This window comes from Malaclemys terrapin, chromosome 1 (assembly GCF_027887155.1).
Source record: "Malaclemys terrapin pileata isolate rMalTer1 chromosome 1, rMalTer1.hap1, whole genome shotgun sequence".
Classification (NCBI taxonomy): Eukaryota; Metazoa; Chordata; order Testudines; family Emydidae; genus Malaclemys; species Malaclemys terrapin.
In genome coordinates this window covers 230,501,153-230,516,526 of record NC_071505.1, presented here as the reverse complement: position 1 = coordinate 230,516,526, position 15,374 = coordinate 230,501,153, and the positions used below count along the sequence as shown (strand labels likewise).

At 41.6% G+C, this 15,374-nt stretch overlaps 1 protein-coding gene across 2 annotated transcripts in view; it reads left to right on the top strand.

Annotated features, from left to right (window-relative positions):
• Nucleotides 1–15,374, top strand: part of LOC128825879 (cohesin subunit SA-2-like) — a 92,772-nt gene that overhangs the window by 4,184 nt on the left and 73,214 nt on the right. For both annotated transcript variants that reach the window (XM_054008737.1, XM_054008729.1), the window contains exons 3-6: nucleotides 4,736–4,909; nucleotides 10,416–10,500; nucleotides 11,406–11,552; nucleotides 12,913–13,009. In XM_054008737.1, the coding sequence (XP_053864712.1) occupies nucleotides 4,860–4,909; nucleotides 10,416–10,500; nucleotides 11,406–11,552; nucleotides 12,913–13,009 (379 nt within the window). In that variant the 5' untranslated portion in view covers nucleotides 4,736–4,859. The remainder of the gene's footprint in view (nucleotides 1–4,735; nucleotides 4,910–10,415; nucleotides 10,501–11,405; nucleotides 11,553–12,912; nucleotides 13,010–15,374) is intronic.

Below are 15,374 nucleotides of genomic sequence, written 5' to 3'. Positions count from 1 at the left end.
ATGCTCAGCAGGTGCAGAATGGCCGTTGAATGTGCCTTTGGCAGATTAAAGGGTCACTGGCGCTGCCTTTTTGGCATTTTAGACCTCAATGAGGAAAATTCCCATGATCATAGCAGCCTGCTGTGCTCTGCATAACATTTGAGAAGTTAAGGGGGAAAAGTTTCCGCAGGGGTGGAGCGTTGAGGTAGATCGACTGGCAGCTGCTTTTGAGCAGCCAAATTCCAGGGCTGTTAGAGGGATTCAATGGGGGGTGGGCTATTCGAATCAGGGAGAGTTTGCAGTAGCATTTTGAGAAGGAGCCCCAGTAATGTGTTTTTCTTTAATGCATTGAGCCAGGCATTGCTTTCCTTCATGGTAGTATGATTTCCGTGTGTGCATTAATTGCAGTCTGCTAATGCACCGATTGCCACTATGTATGAATTTCAGCAGCAACCACCATGTGTTATAGGCAAATAAATATTGGTTTTCTTTTTATATGTACATTTTTATTCATCAGCTATACAAGTGTTTCTGTTTTCCACAAAGGACGTGATACTGAGGAGTGCTTTTTGAAATGAAGCTCTCACAGCTGGGTGTATGTCCAGCTGTCATTGTGAAACATGTCCCAAAGGGTGGAATGCATGGGGTACTCTGATGGCCGAGGAATGTGTGTGGGGAGTTTGGGGAGGGAATGGAAGGAAGTTCTGTATAGGCTGCAGGGGGAGGCAAGCACCTGTGTTCCGCCTGCAGTGTAATCAGGGACCTCAGCATGTCTGTTTGGTCCTCCGGCAGGTGTATCATCTGCTCCTGCCCGTTTCCTCTCCTGGCTACCCATTTTCAGTTTTTCAGTCTCTCTCCATGCTCTTTGCTCGCTATAAGTAGCATCAGATGATGCAACATCTCCCTGAATGTTTTCCTTACTCCTCCTGGTTTTTTTATCAGAGAGAACTGCTCAGCCAGTGTTCAGGAGGAGATCCTCAAGAGAACATCTGCAAAAGCTAAAGAAACGATGGACAGTAGCACTATTGTGAGTGCACTCACAGCCTTGATTCATACAAGTTAGATACACCACTTTCTCACTTTCCCTTAGCAGGTACACAGCATGGCAAGAGCCCTAAGGATGAGTTCGGCCTGGGGTGGGGGAAAGAGGCAAGATGGGAGAAAGGGTGGGGTTCACAGGGGTATCAATAGAAGCACCTAGGGCCACTATTATGAATACTGGCACTGTTTTATACAGTCAGGGTTGATGATAGCTGACACCTCACTCTTGAGGGTAACCAAGGATGCAGCTCCTGCATGCATGCAACTGCAGACTGCGTCTGTATGCTGCTTGCCTGTGTGCTGTTTTGATGCCTGAACAGGTAATTGCTGATTGGCGCAGCAACTTTCCTACTGTGGGGGAAGAAACAAGGCTGCCCTCCCAAAGAACCTTCATCAGAGGATTGCAAAGTACCTCCAGGAAAGTTGTATTGGTTATTTCTATCCCTCTTCTACCCTGGGGAAAAAAAGCAGAGGGCTACCTCATGCAGTATCAAAGCACAATGGATACTTACCGGAGCTTCCCTTTTCTGTGTCATGCGCACCAGAGCTGGAGTGCTGAAACTGGCTAGACTACTCCAAAGTTAAAAAAGAGGCCCTGGCTCACCACACCAATGGACGTCCCAGTTGCCTGTCCCATCTCCTCCTCCAACTCCACTTCATCATCCACCACTTCATCCTCAGGGTACAATCTGCTGGTTGCTGTCTCCAGCCCCCCTAAGTATACATGGGGCTCTTGTGGTGAAGGTGGGGTCGCCACTGAGGATGGCATGCAACTCCTTGTAAATAAATGGCATGTCTTTGGTAATGCACCAGACCGACAATTGGCCTCCTTTGCCTTCTGGTACGCCTGCCTCAGCTCCTTGATCTTAGCATGGCACTGCTGCATGTCCCTTTCATGCCCCTTCTCCTCCATGCCACAAGCAATCTGTCCATAGGTATCAAAGTTCCTACGGCTGGAGCAGAGCTGTGACTGCAAAGCCGCCTCTCCTCAGACTCAGCAGATCCAATAACTCCGGTGTACTTCAGGCGGGAGAGCGTTTGCTGCGGAAAGCCAGCGTGATCAGCTGGAAAGATACTATGTGAGCTGTCCGTGCCGAACAAACAGGAAGAGGAATTTAAAGGAATTCCTGGGCCTTTAAAGAGAGAGGGACGCATGCATGTGTACCTGGCTGCAGGGCAGCAGAGTTCAAACTGGTGACCAGAGTGGCCGTGATGGGCATTGTGGGACACACCCTGAAGGCCATGTATGGTGACATAACACAGTGTCTACACTGATAGTGTGTCGCTCTAACTTTGTCACAAAAAGCTCTATGCCTCTCGTCCAGGTGATTTTATTATGTTGGCATTGCAAGAGAGTTAAATCAGCAGGAGGAGCATTTCAGCGTGTACTTCTCCACCGTTTTGTTGACGAAAGCTGACTTTTGTTGACCAAACTGTGTTATGTAGACATGATCTTACAGGAGGATTTCACAGAGCTGGGTGACTGGGTAACAAAATGGCAGATGAAATCCAATGTTGTTAAGTGCAAAGTAATTTACGTTGGAAAAAATAATCCCAACTATACGTACAAAATGAGAGGTTCTAAATTAGCTGTTGAGATTGGAAAAGAGACAATCCAGGGGGAGTATAATAGACCTCTATGAAATCATGAATGGTGTGGAAAAAGCGACTAGAGAAGTGTTATTTACCCTTTCCCACAATACAAAAACAAGGGGTCACCCAATTAAATTAATAGGCAGTGGGATTAATACAAACGAGGAAATACTTTTTCACACAATGCACAGCTAACCTATGGAATTCATTGCCATAGAATGTTAAGATGGCCAAAAGTATAACTTGGTTCAAAAAAGAACTAGATAAGTTCACGGAGGATAGATCCATCAATGACTTCATGCTCAGGGTGGCCTAAATCTGACTGCCAAAAGCTGGGAGACTGGAGGATCTTTCCAAAATTGCCCTGTTCTAGATATTCCATCTGAAGCTCTGACACTGGCCACTGTTGGAGACAGGATATTGGGATAGATGGACAACTGGTTTGACCCAGTATGGCAGTTCTTATGTTCTTTCATATTACAAGCAACACTATCGCCGTGTAAGGAGAAAATGCAGACTAGATTTATAACAATATTTACAACCATTACAAACCTCAGTCAAGGAATATATAGAGAGTGGATAAATGAAACAACAAGACTAAAACAGGCAAAATTGTTTAAATTCAGAAGAAAAACTTTTGTGCAGTTCTTGTGTGTTTTTTGCATCTTCAATAGCTAAACCTAAATTTTAATCAGTTACTTGCTAATCTCACCACCTCCAAAACAGGTCTTCTCCAGGGTGCTGTCATCTTATTTGGGTTCTACAGGAGCTCGGAGATGCACTCATCTCCACCACTCCTTGACAAGAATTTGCTTTGAGGTCTTGTTGCCTTCCAGTGCTCTTTCCAGTAAATTCCTGTCTGAAGTAGAAACCTAGGTAGAAACGAATGATAGATATTGTGGGCACTTCAAAAGGTTGGGGCACTTTCATAATATGTCATACCACAATCTGCCCACAGTTACACCTATGCAGCCTCATTGAAATCAATGGGGGTTGCACACGTGTATCTGAGAGGAGATAATCCATTCAGAAGTAACTAGCAAAAGACACAAAAACTAACAGCAAAATGTAACGATCTAATTGGGACCAGGACCAGATCGGAGAATCAAAAATTCAGATAATCAGGAGAATGGGCAAAGCGCTTTCACGCCATTATTTTAAGATGCGGAGTTGCTTTTAAACCAGCTGATCCCTCCCAGAAAAAGCATTAAAACATACCCCCCTTTTAATCTATTTAGCAGAATATGCAAACCGTTAGTTCTTACAAACAATGTTTTGATTAATTTATTAACAGGAAAACCGACATGAGTATTTAACAAGTTGTATTGATCATTTTTACACTCTTTAGTCATTAACCCTGAACATTATGTCTAATGTTACAGAAGGCACCATCTCTGTTTTGCATGTTTACTCGTAACATCACAAACAGTACAATTTTAAAAAAATGCAAAAATGATAATTACAAAGCATTAAAACATAGCTCCCTTCTTTATTTACTGCCTGCACGAACAGTTATTGCTAGTGAAGAGTACCAGTTTTTAAAAATGCAGAAATGATAAATTCAAGCCTTAAAGCATAGCCCCCTTCTTTACAGTGTTTTTTAGATGAGAGGTTCTCGTCTTCATTGTGCGATCACAAAGTTGCTTCATTAACCACAGTTCAGTGGGGTTAGTACCGGGCTCTTGCGTCAAGTACGGAAGGAAGAAGTTTCCTGCTGTTGCAGAATTGCAGTGAGAAATTTTTTCTGTCAATTCTTCCTTGGCAGAATCTTCAGCTTCATAATCACTGTCTGCCTGTAGTGTACAGTCTGCATGATTTCGGCATCATCCAGTAACTGATAGCCAGGGTCATTGGCTTGAAAATGATTGATGCTAATCTGCAACATCATCTTTGTCAACTTCTGTGCAGCCAGGAAGACTGTGGAGGAGGTCAACAAATGCATTGATCTCTTCTTCAGCTGCTAATGTTGCTGTTGCAGCTGCAAGTTCACTGTCCTAGGTGTTAGCAATAACTGCAGGCCACAGATTTTTTCCACAGTTTTTGTAAGCTTGACCCAGGGATGTCTTTCCAGGCTTCTGCAATTCCATATATAGCATTCTCGATACTGATTTTTTTTTTCCAGTGCTGCAACATGTTGCCTTCATTCTCAGATGTTTCATCAGACATCAGTGGTTGATTAAGAAGATGCCATTTATAGTGCCATTTTAGACTCTCCAGCACTCCTTGGTCCATAGGCTGCACAAGAGATGTTACGTTTGGAAGGAGAAAAAAACAGAAGATCGGGTCATCTTGGGAGGTAAGCCCTCCATTGTCAGGGTGAGCGGGTGTGTTGTCTAGCAGTAAGATAGCTTTTGGTGGGATGTTTTCTTCATTCAGATGAACCCATATGCTTGGTACAAAAGTTTTAAAAAAACAATCATGAAACAAAGCACTGTCCATCCGTGCTTTTCCCTGTGATTTGTAGATGACGGGCAAAGCATCCATGAGTGCATTTTTAAGCGCACATGGATTCTTTGCTTTACCAATGACAGTTAATGGGAGCATGTATGTGCCACTGACAATAGCACAGGCCAGGATTGTTAAACATTCTTTGCTTTGTTTGTAGCCAGGCACAGGTCTTTACGTTCTGGTATTAAGTGTTTTTGATGGCAATATCTTCCAATACAAGCCAGTCTTGTCAAAGTTATAAACTTGTTCCGGTGACAAGTCGTGCTTGGCTAAGATATCTTGTAATTTTTTTTGATAGTCAGAAATAACTCCCAAATCGGCAGACAGCTTTTCCCTGGTGACTGTTAGTTGTTGGGTGTTGTCACGCTTTTTAAACTGACAGAGCCATCCCTGACTAGCAGAGAAACCAGCATCTCCTCCTAAAGCTTGATTAAAGCTCTTAGCCTTCTCACATAGTAAAGGATCACTAATAGGAATGCCTTCCTCTCTCACCACTGATAAAGGGCTTCACCTAGATCAGCGTCCTTCGGTTGCTTCGTGGTCTTCCAGGATGCAGAATTCTTCGTGCTGTATTTAAGAATTTGCTTGGCGTTGTGTTTAATGTTTGATTCTGTGTTTTTTCCAGTTCTATACTGTTGTGCTATTTTTCTCAGTGACTCTCCTTTTTTATTTTATTAATAATCTCTATTTTGGCATCCATTGACAGTAATACGTGTTTTCGCTTAGTAGTCACAGTCCTTTTACAAGGCTAAAAAGTAGTGGTGTCATGGAGGTGACGTCAGTTTCCCATATTCCTGTGTGTGTGCTGGATGTTCAGTTAATATGGAGAGCTGGATAATAATGGAGGCTCAGTTAAATGGGCTTCTGTTGTACATTAGAAGTAGGAAGCCTGCCAAACAATCAGTGGGGCCACTGGATGATCGAGGTGCTAAAGGAGCACTCAAGGAAGATAAGGCCATTGTGGAGAAGCTAAATGAATTCTTTGCATTGGTCTTCATTGCAGAGGATGTGAGACAGATTCCCATACCTGAGCCATTCATTCTAGGGGACAGATCTGAGGTATCAGATTGAGGTGTTGATAGAGGAGGTTTTGGAACAAATTGATAAATTAAACCGTAATTAGTCACCAGGACCAGATGGTATTCACCCAAGAGTTCTGAAGGAACTCAAATATGAAATTGCTAACCTGGTGTGTAACCTATCACTTAAATCAGTTTCTGTACCAATTGATTGAAGGATAATTAATGTGATGCCTTTTTAAAAAAAAATCTCCAGAGGTGATCGGGTCATCCAGTGAAATTACTAGGCAGCAGGTTTAAAACAAACCAAAGGAAGTACTTCTTCACACAACACACAGTCAACCTGTAGAACTCATTACTAGAGGTGGTTGTGAAGGCCAAAACTATAACTGTATTAAAGAATTAGATAAGTTTATGGAGGACAGGTCCATCAATGGCTGCAGCTGAGATGGTCAGAGATGCGATGCCATGCTTTCAGTGTCCCTAAGTCTCTGACTGCCTGATGCTGGGATCGGGCAATGGGATGTATCACTCAATAATTGCCCTGTTCTGTTCATTCCCTCTGAAGCATCTGGCACCAGCCACTGTTGGAAGGCAGGATACTGGGCTAGATGGACCATTGGTCTGACCCAGTGTGGCCATTCTTATGTTATATGTGTCATTCTTCCTTGGTAACTCCAGGTATAATAGTTGTCAAGTTGCTCCGATACAGCTGTGGTGAGACAGGATAGAGCTTATAACATATGTTCAAAGAAAGTTAAAGATGTGCAAATAAAATTAATGTAGGCAAATTTCATTTACTTCAGCAATGTCTGCTAAATGGATCCATGTGGTATAGTTTCCATTACTTCGGCTCACATCCTGTGGACAGTTAAGCATATACATAACTCTATTTGTGAGCGGTCTTGTAGGAAAGTTATGCATGTGCTTAAGAGTTTGTAGGATCTCGGCCTTAGTCTTAATTTGTAGTTTGGAATTTTTGTACCAAAATAAACAAAAACAATTGAAAAGAGAGGAGCTTCGCAATCCATCACAGAGAAAAACTACATAAGGATTAAAAAAGATCAAAATGTTATTTTAAGGGATGCACAATAAGACTGCCAGAACAATTCAAGAAACTAAAAAGTAGATTATGTGCTGCTCCCAACACAGATAAAGCTAGATAACCACATCAATCAGGAAGAACCATAGCTTCATAAAACAATCCAAATGTTGGTTTTAAAAAAAAACTTAAACCATGGTGGTTATTGATTGATATAGCTTTCTATCTTTATTGTGTGTTTGGGTGTATAAACCCCACATTGGGCCAGGCAGAAAGAGACTACTGTGGCCTAAAGATATGTTGCTCTTTGCTGTTCCCTTGAAGACCAAAACACTTGCCATAAATGTCAAGATTTGAGTGAGCATCCTATGGCTGAAGGGAATAAGTAGGATGGGATCAAGATATAAAAAGAAAAAAAAAACAGGCTTTGAGAGATGGTTTAGGGAAGCTCTCTACTATGCTTGAAAGGAACCGGATATCAGTCTGCCTGGGAGAGAGAGAGAGAGCAGGGAGGGAAAGGGGAAGCTTAGGCTACAGACTGCTTATCCACTTGAAGTACAGCCAGAGTGGCCAGGTCTTTCTGAGGAAAAGGAAGAACCTGGAGACCAGCAGTATGTGAGATTGTGTCCCTTATTAATGCGTGCAAACTGTTTGTGTGAACATCTGGTGAATGGGAGAGATTTTCCAGGCCTCCTTGAAGGATAAAGAAAGACAGGAAGCAGATTAGAGGAGCTTGAACATAGGCTATCATCTTTCTGGAACTAATGCCAATCCGTACCTGGTGTGGGATGGTGAACACTTACTGATTCTTTGGGTTGCTGTTTAAATGAGAGGGTGTTTTCCTACCTCATCCGGAGGTGTATTCTTTCTGACTTCTGCTGTGGTCAGTTGGTACTCTCCTAATATGACTCATGTGTAAGACTCTCCTTGTGTGTTTTTTGGGTGTGTTTTTAAAATTTATCATTTGTATAATGCGTTGAGATCTGTAAGGAGCCTATTGCACATACAAGATAATGGGTCCTTGCCCCAAAGAATTTCTAATCTAAATAGAAACCCTACAGATAATAGAAAGGAGGAGGGAAGGAAAAGTATGCAACATGTAATTTGCTCTTGTCAAATATTTTTTTAAAAAACAGAGCAATATGCCCAAAGATATGTTACTGACTCTTTCTAGTTTGGTGGGGTTATATTACAGCATGGTGCTTCCTGTGGCATCATAGTGCAGTGGGAACAGAGGCAACCCAATATTTCAAGTGACCTAAAATGTTGGAGCTTCAGTATTTTTTGCATGGCTGCTCCTCATGGCCTAGTTAGTGGAAGGCCTATGGCACTTTTGTGAAGTAAATGCCATTGGCCAAATTCATTCCTTGTGTAACACTATTGAATTCAGAGATAATTTTCCCATATGAGCCTTATTTGTAGATCACCTTTCAGGCTTCCGTGAGGTGCCTGGGAAAGATCTGCATGATATAAAGTTCTAGTTGATCTGAATACTAAACCGTTCTTAGAAGTAGTAATCTGCATGCTCAGACAAGACCTGGGCTGAATTGTCCTACAATGAGATCTTTACTTTTCCCATAATTTAAGAACTGTATTACTTCTGGATTTGATTATAGCAGCTGTGAAATTTGCCTTGGCATCTTTGTACCAGGGAATGGTACAAATATATTGATGTAACATTATATGGGAAGAATTGGGGGCAATAGTTCAAAATTATATTGAGCATTATAACAAGTATTTTAACTGTGAGAAAATCGGTTGGGCAAGTAGTGAAGTGATTGGCTACGCCCTGTGGTGGTGTTCTAGTAAAACAGCACAAGTAAGAACGTGTTAGCCTAGCTATGTAAAGTTACACCCAGTTTCAAAACCAAGGGAGAGAGAAATTAATTATGTAGAAGAACAAAACAAAGCACAGTATCTTGAATCTTTTTAATTAGTTAGTGGGCTACAAAAGAATAATGTCTGGGAAGATCCATCTGGGATCAGGAAAAAGAGTATGTGTTGGAAGAACAAGTAAATGTATATTTAGGTTTTTAACTTCTGCAGTTTTGAACTAGAATGGTTTAAACAGAATTTGGCTGAGCCACTTACTGTCTGCAGCTCAGAAAATAAAAAATCAAAGAGAAACATTTAATAATTCTTGCATGTAGCAGCCTGACTTGGCTATTACCTATAATCCATCTCTCTACAGTCAAACTTCTTCTAAATTAGTAAAATTTACCTAAGATCTTACTCACCCTGGATTACTGTTTTAGCACTCAATCCTTCAAACACTTATGTACATTTTTAATTTTACTATGGTGAGAAGTCAGATAGAAACCAATGTAGCTACTCACTTAAGTTCGTGCATAAATGTTTATAGGACATGGGTGTTATACAGAATGATACTTAAACTACGTGACAGTCATTGAGGACCTAATTCTGCTGATACTGAGCAGCCCAGTAGGTCCAAAAGTAAATTTAAGTGTTTCAACAAAACTGCCATTTATTATCACCAATAAAATACACTGGACCCTCAATTCTTCAACTGCCTCTATGCAATTGCAGGGGTTTGTTCTGCAGACTGCAGAGTTAGTTGAAGGAGCAGGGTGCAAATTTGCTCCATGTAGGGGTTCTAAGGAAATTAACAAGTCAGTAAGCTTCACTGTTGTATTTTATTGCACTTAATACAGGAGTAACTGGATGAAAGTCTGTGGTCCATGGCACAAGAAGTTAGACTAGATGATTTAATGGTCCCGTCTGGCCTTAAAAAATCCATGAATCTTGAAAATTTCAGATACTTTTGATGGGACTCTTGTCACATACCACTGATAGTGACTTTGTCACTGGTGTGATATTCTCTATGAATGTTGTTCCCCATTAAGTAGTCACTTTTCTTAGTTGTGAAAAATAATTGGATTCCCTATTCTTTATGATTAAAAATTAATTTCAAATTAGGCATAATTATAGAATGAAAAGTGGTTACCGTACCTATTAACTTTTCTCCCATCTTTCCTCGTCTGCTGGTAGGCAATGATTTCATTTAAGACAGCTTAGAAATGGCCTTTGCTAAAGCATATTGTTCAGTGTGGAAAATGCTGAGAAAAGATGTCATTTCATAGCAGATTAATCAAACGGCTTCAAAATCCAGCATGCAGATTATCTTCCTCCTAAATGTTGACCCCTTAATATTTAACTTCCTGTGCTCTGAAATCCACTTGGCCTGTTGAAAATCTGTGATTTGGGTGCAGATCAGTTTGTTCCCAGGAGAAGTCCTATATACCCTTCAATATTTTCTGTTTATTGTGCTCCAGAGGAAATGCTATCCATGATGAGACTGTGCCTGAGTCCACTGTACAGAGTGGCAGCTGTCTGAGGAGTGGCAACTTGCAAACCCCAGTGAGTTCATGCTTTCATTATATAAATTGGTAGCCTGTTACACTGAATAAGCTAAAAGTGGGTGGGATATTGCATGGCATTGACAATGGGGATAAAGAGCCTCTCACCTCTTGTTCCCTGGCTAGTTTGATCCAAAATTCTGTTGGCACCAGGAGCCACAATCAAGTCACTTTGGGATTAGGGTTGCCAACTGTGGTTGGACATTATTCCTGGAGGTTTCATCAGATGACATAATCTTTAATGAAAGATTAATCTTTAATTCCTGGAGAGTCCAGGACAATCCTGAAGGGTTGGCAACCCTCTTTGGGATATAAGCCTCCTTAAATGCACAGTATGTGCAGCTGACCTTAATGCCAATGCAGTGCTTATCCTGCAAGCAAGTAGGCAAGCCTCCGTGTTTGTTTACCAAACCCTCATTCAGAAATAACTATCATTGTTGCTCCATGCCCTTTCAGAGGCAACCACTTGGCAGCTGCTCACCAGTTACGCTCTCCTACTTCAGGATGTTCTTGCAAAAGGAAGCTTCACCTGGCATATCCTCTTCTTTATCCCATCCCCATACTGCCCTACTTGATAGTTCCTTGCCACTGGCATAGGGTGACCAGATGTCCCTATTTTATAGGGACAGTCCCAATATTTGGGGCATTTTCTTCTATAGGAATCTATAACACCTCCCCCCCCCCCCCCCCCCGTCCCGATTTTTCACACTTGCTCTCTGGTCACCCTACACTGGCAGTGAGACAACATTTACACATATCTTCTATGAAATCCTGGGGAAATGTTATAATGGGAGTAACAGGCACATATTGCTAGAGGACAGAACACTGTACATCCAGGGAGCCTGCATTTGTCTGGCTGGCCATTAGTTGTCTTATGGTTACACATCTTCTCTTGAATGATTTTAGAGAGGGAAAAGGAAGGTCCAAGAACAGTGTGCACGCATACGAAGAAATTCTTCCAGGAGCAGAAGGCCAAGCCAGCCGCAGAATGGAGAAGTGGTTGAAGCAGTTACATTGTTTGAAGTGGTCAGCATGGGCAAGAGGGCAATGCAGGTACTTTCAGTTCCTGGACTGAATTAACATTCTATCTGCTGGGAGGGGAAATGGGCACATAATGATTTCTATTAATTACATCTCAAGAACTTCTGGTTTAATTTTGAAATCTGTTGAGTCTTCATGTAGTCTTTGTTATCCAGTCAATTTGAAAAATGACACTTGTGTGAAATTTTTTTTGACTCCTAGACTTACAAGTAACAAGGTTACTGTAATTGTGAAAGAAGTGAGTGAGAAAACTTGGGCAGGGATTTCCAAACAAAAGGTGCCTAAAGCCAGGCTCTAAAAGCAATATTTAAGCACCTAAAAAGGCGTCTGATTTTTCAAAACCTAGTTTCCCTGTATAGTCAGTAAGTTGCTTCTGTGCTGAAGAAATCCTTATGAAATCAAAGAAGTGCTTCCCCCACACCTTTTTTAATTAATATATATTCTGGACTGTAGGCCCTAGTCTTTCAAAGTGCTTCGTGAAGGTGAACCTCTGTTCCCATGAAGACCCTCATTAACTTCAGTGGGTGGCTTCAGGCATAGGGTCTATGCAGGTTAATCATCTTGCAAAATCAGGGCTTTAGGGTCACCACTTTTTAAATTTACAGTTAGAGCTGGGCAAATAAACTACATTCTGTTCACTGGCCTTAGAAAAAATTGGAAACATTTTTTGGTTTGGGTTTAACTAAATCTGAAAATTGTGATTTTTTTTTTTTGCCAAATAAAAAAAAAAAATCCATTTTGGATCGAAAGACATATTTATAGCTTTTTCTTACAGGTCTAGCTTCACAAAATGGGGTGGGAAGGTGGTGGTGCTACTTTCCTTATAACTTTTTGCCCAGTGTTTGTCACTCACCTACAATGTAGGAGTCCAGGGTTCAGTTTCCCCCTCTGTCTGATTCAGGTTCAAATCCATTCTCCAAATCTCCCACCTCTCAAGTCAGGGTCCTACCCACAGAGCTGTAGGATATTCTGGTATGTGGAAAGGGGTCTCAGGCTCTTCTGTTGAAGCTGTTTCACTGAATGCAGTCCCAGGAATAGGGTTTGGGCTTGAATCTTCCACATCCTAAGTGAGAGTCCTAACCGCCAGGCTAAAGAATCATTCTCACTCTCCCTAGCCCAGTGACTCTTCATTGTCATTCATACCAGTGAGAGTAATTTAACCATTGGAACAATTTAGCAAGGGTGATGGTGGATTCTCTGTTGTGGACATAACCAAATGGTGGACAACTTATTCTGGATATCTATTTTTTATAACTATTAGTGACAGAATAGTGTAAGACATACTATATTAAGAATTTCCCAGGCTGGAGCATATCACACCTTGTTTAGCCTTTGATCACTGTTTTTTTTCTTCTTCTGTAATCTGTTTTAGTCTGTGGTAGATGACTGGGTTGAAGCTTATATCCAAGATCGAGATGTGGCACTTCTAGATCTGATCAACTTCTACATTCAGTGCTCAGGCTGTCAAGGTAATTCAGTATCATATAGGTGTGATGTTCCCCTGGTGTTATCTGGATCGGTGATCTGCTAGGTCACGCCAATCGTTGACTCTGGGAGCCAGCCTTACCCTGCTCTGCTGTGAGAACCCCCACTCCTGGGCTGTTCATGCACAGCCTCTGGCATGTAAGCTGCTCCTTGGATTGTACAACCGAATGACACTAGCCAGTATCTCCGGTCCCAGACACAACCCTAGGTATCTCCGTCTTGCAGTGTCCAGTTATGCCCGCTGGATGCTGCAAGCTTATATGAGTTTGCGAATTTAACAAAGAAATTGATATGCATCAGGCTTGCTATCCCCAGGGGAGTCTCTGACACGCTTCAAACCAAACACACTGCTTCAGGTAGAATAAACAAACAAATGTATTAACTACAAAAGATAGATTTTAAGAGATTATAAATCAAAGAACAAGAAGTCAGATTTGGTCAAATGAAATAAAAGCAAAACGCATTATAATCTGATCTTAACACTTTCGGTGCCCTTACAAACTTAGATGCTTCTCACCACCGGCTGGCTGGTTGCCCTTCAGCGAGACTCTCCCCTTCGATCAGCGCTTCAGTCATTTGTTGGTGAGGTCTGTAGATGGAGGTGGAAGAGAGCGGAAGAGCATGGCAAATGTCTCTCCCTTTTATCACGTTCTTTCTTCCCTCTTGGCTTTGCCCCCCCTTCCCCTCAGGGTCAGGTGAGCATTACCTCATCGTAGTCCCTGATTGACCAAGGGAACGGGGGTGACTCACTTGAGAGTTCCACAGATCCTTTTTTGCTGCCTCGGCCAGAGTCCTTTGTTCCTGTGAGGCTGGGCTGGGTTTGTCCCATACTTGCCCTGATGAGGTGTGAACTGCCCCTTTGTTCCTAGAGAGTTTTGCCTGGGCTTGTTTTAAGCCATGAGGATACATTTTCAGCCTCATAACTATATACATGAAATTACAACCTGTAACATAACATTACTATAACAACAATGCTCAGTGCATCATGAGCCTTCCAAAGACACCCAACATGACAAACTTTGCATTGGATACCACACAATCATATTATAAGGATGAACATGGGGGTGCAGGGTGTTCCCCCAAGATACAGAGTGTCACAATAGGCATATCCTTTTGCTGGACAGTTTCTTCTGGACAGAAATTGCCTTTATAATAGATCACTTATACAGAAGTTTTTTTTTTTTTTTAATGGGCTCTAGACATACCAAGATTAATGATGGAGGATGTCAGTGGCCAGATTCTTCAGCCTTTGGGCACACAACTCCCCTTAACTTTATTGAGCATTATATGCATATAATGGCTGCAGGTTCAACCTTCTTGTGTAACAAGCACTCTAATACTCTGAAACATGTCCACACATCTTTACAAAATCACTGATTTTTGAGAAAAATATTTTTCATGAGTGTTCAAGTTTTTTGTTGATTTCAGAATACTAGTTTGCACTCACCTGGTATTTTTATCTGAGGCTCTGAAAGTACTTTACAAGTACTAGCAAATTGAGTCTCACATTTCAGTTGTTTGAGGAACAATGTGTCTCTCTTCCTTCTATCTACTTGCTACAGGGTGATCGTGAGTCTAAGTAATAATTATTTCCAAAGCAGATAACTTCTATTAGAGACAACTCGGTGGCTAGCTGAAAGCTTCAGAGTCACAGATCGGAAGTGAAGAAGAATACAATGTAGAATATAACTTCTGCAGCTGAAATTTCTCCTTGAGCAGGGACTAATACCCCTGCTCTTATGAAAAGTGACATGGGACCCGTGATCATCAATGGATAAGAGTTTAACATCTCATCTGAAATCTAGCACCTTCTGCAGCACAGTGTTGCTTTATACCATATTGAGGTGTTTCTTTAGCCGTGATTCGGAGGGAATGGTGCCATCCATTGAAGCACCAACGTTACTTTCTGCAGCATCCAGTTGTTCCTTAGTGATCTCCCTTTCAAGTACTGAATTGTATGCACCACGCTTAGTTTCTGGTGCTACAACTACAGAACAAATGGCAACTTAGTCTGTTTCCCATATCCTCTGGATATACAGGTTGGAATCTTGTAGACTGTATCTGCTTCAGTGAACAGAACAAAGTCTGTTCTGTTAAATGGCTTATTAAGCACCTCTATCATAAAATATTGCCAACATAGGAATTTAAGGTATACAAGTGGATGAACAAACAGAAATTGGTGTCAGTTTGACACCAAACTGAACCCGCCCCTCTGCTGAAGATGAATGTTGGTGCACTGTTATCAGCTGCAAATAACCTATTTATTTGTCAACCTGCACTAATGCAAAAACAAGTAGAACAGTTTGGGTTACTTTTTTTGGCACTTATGGATTTAGGTCAAAGCCACAA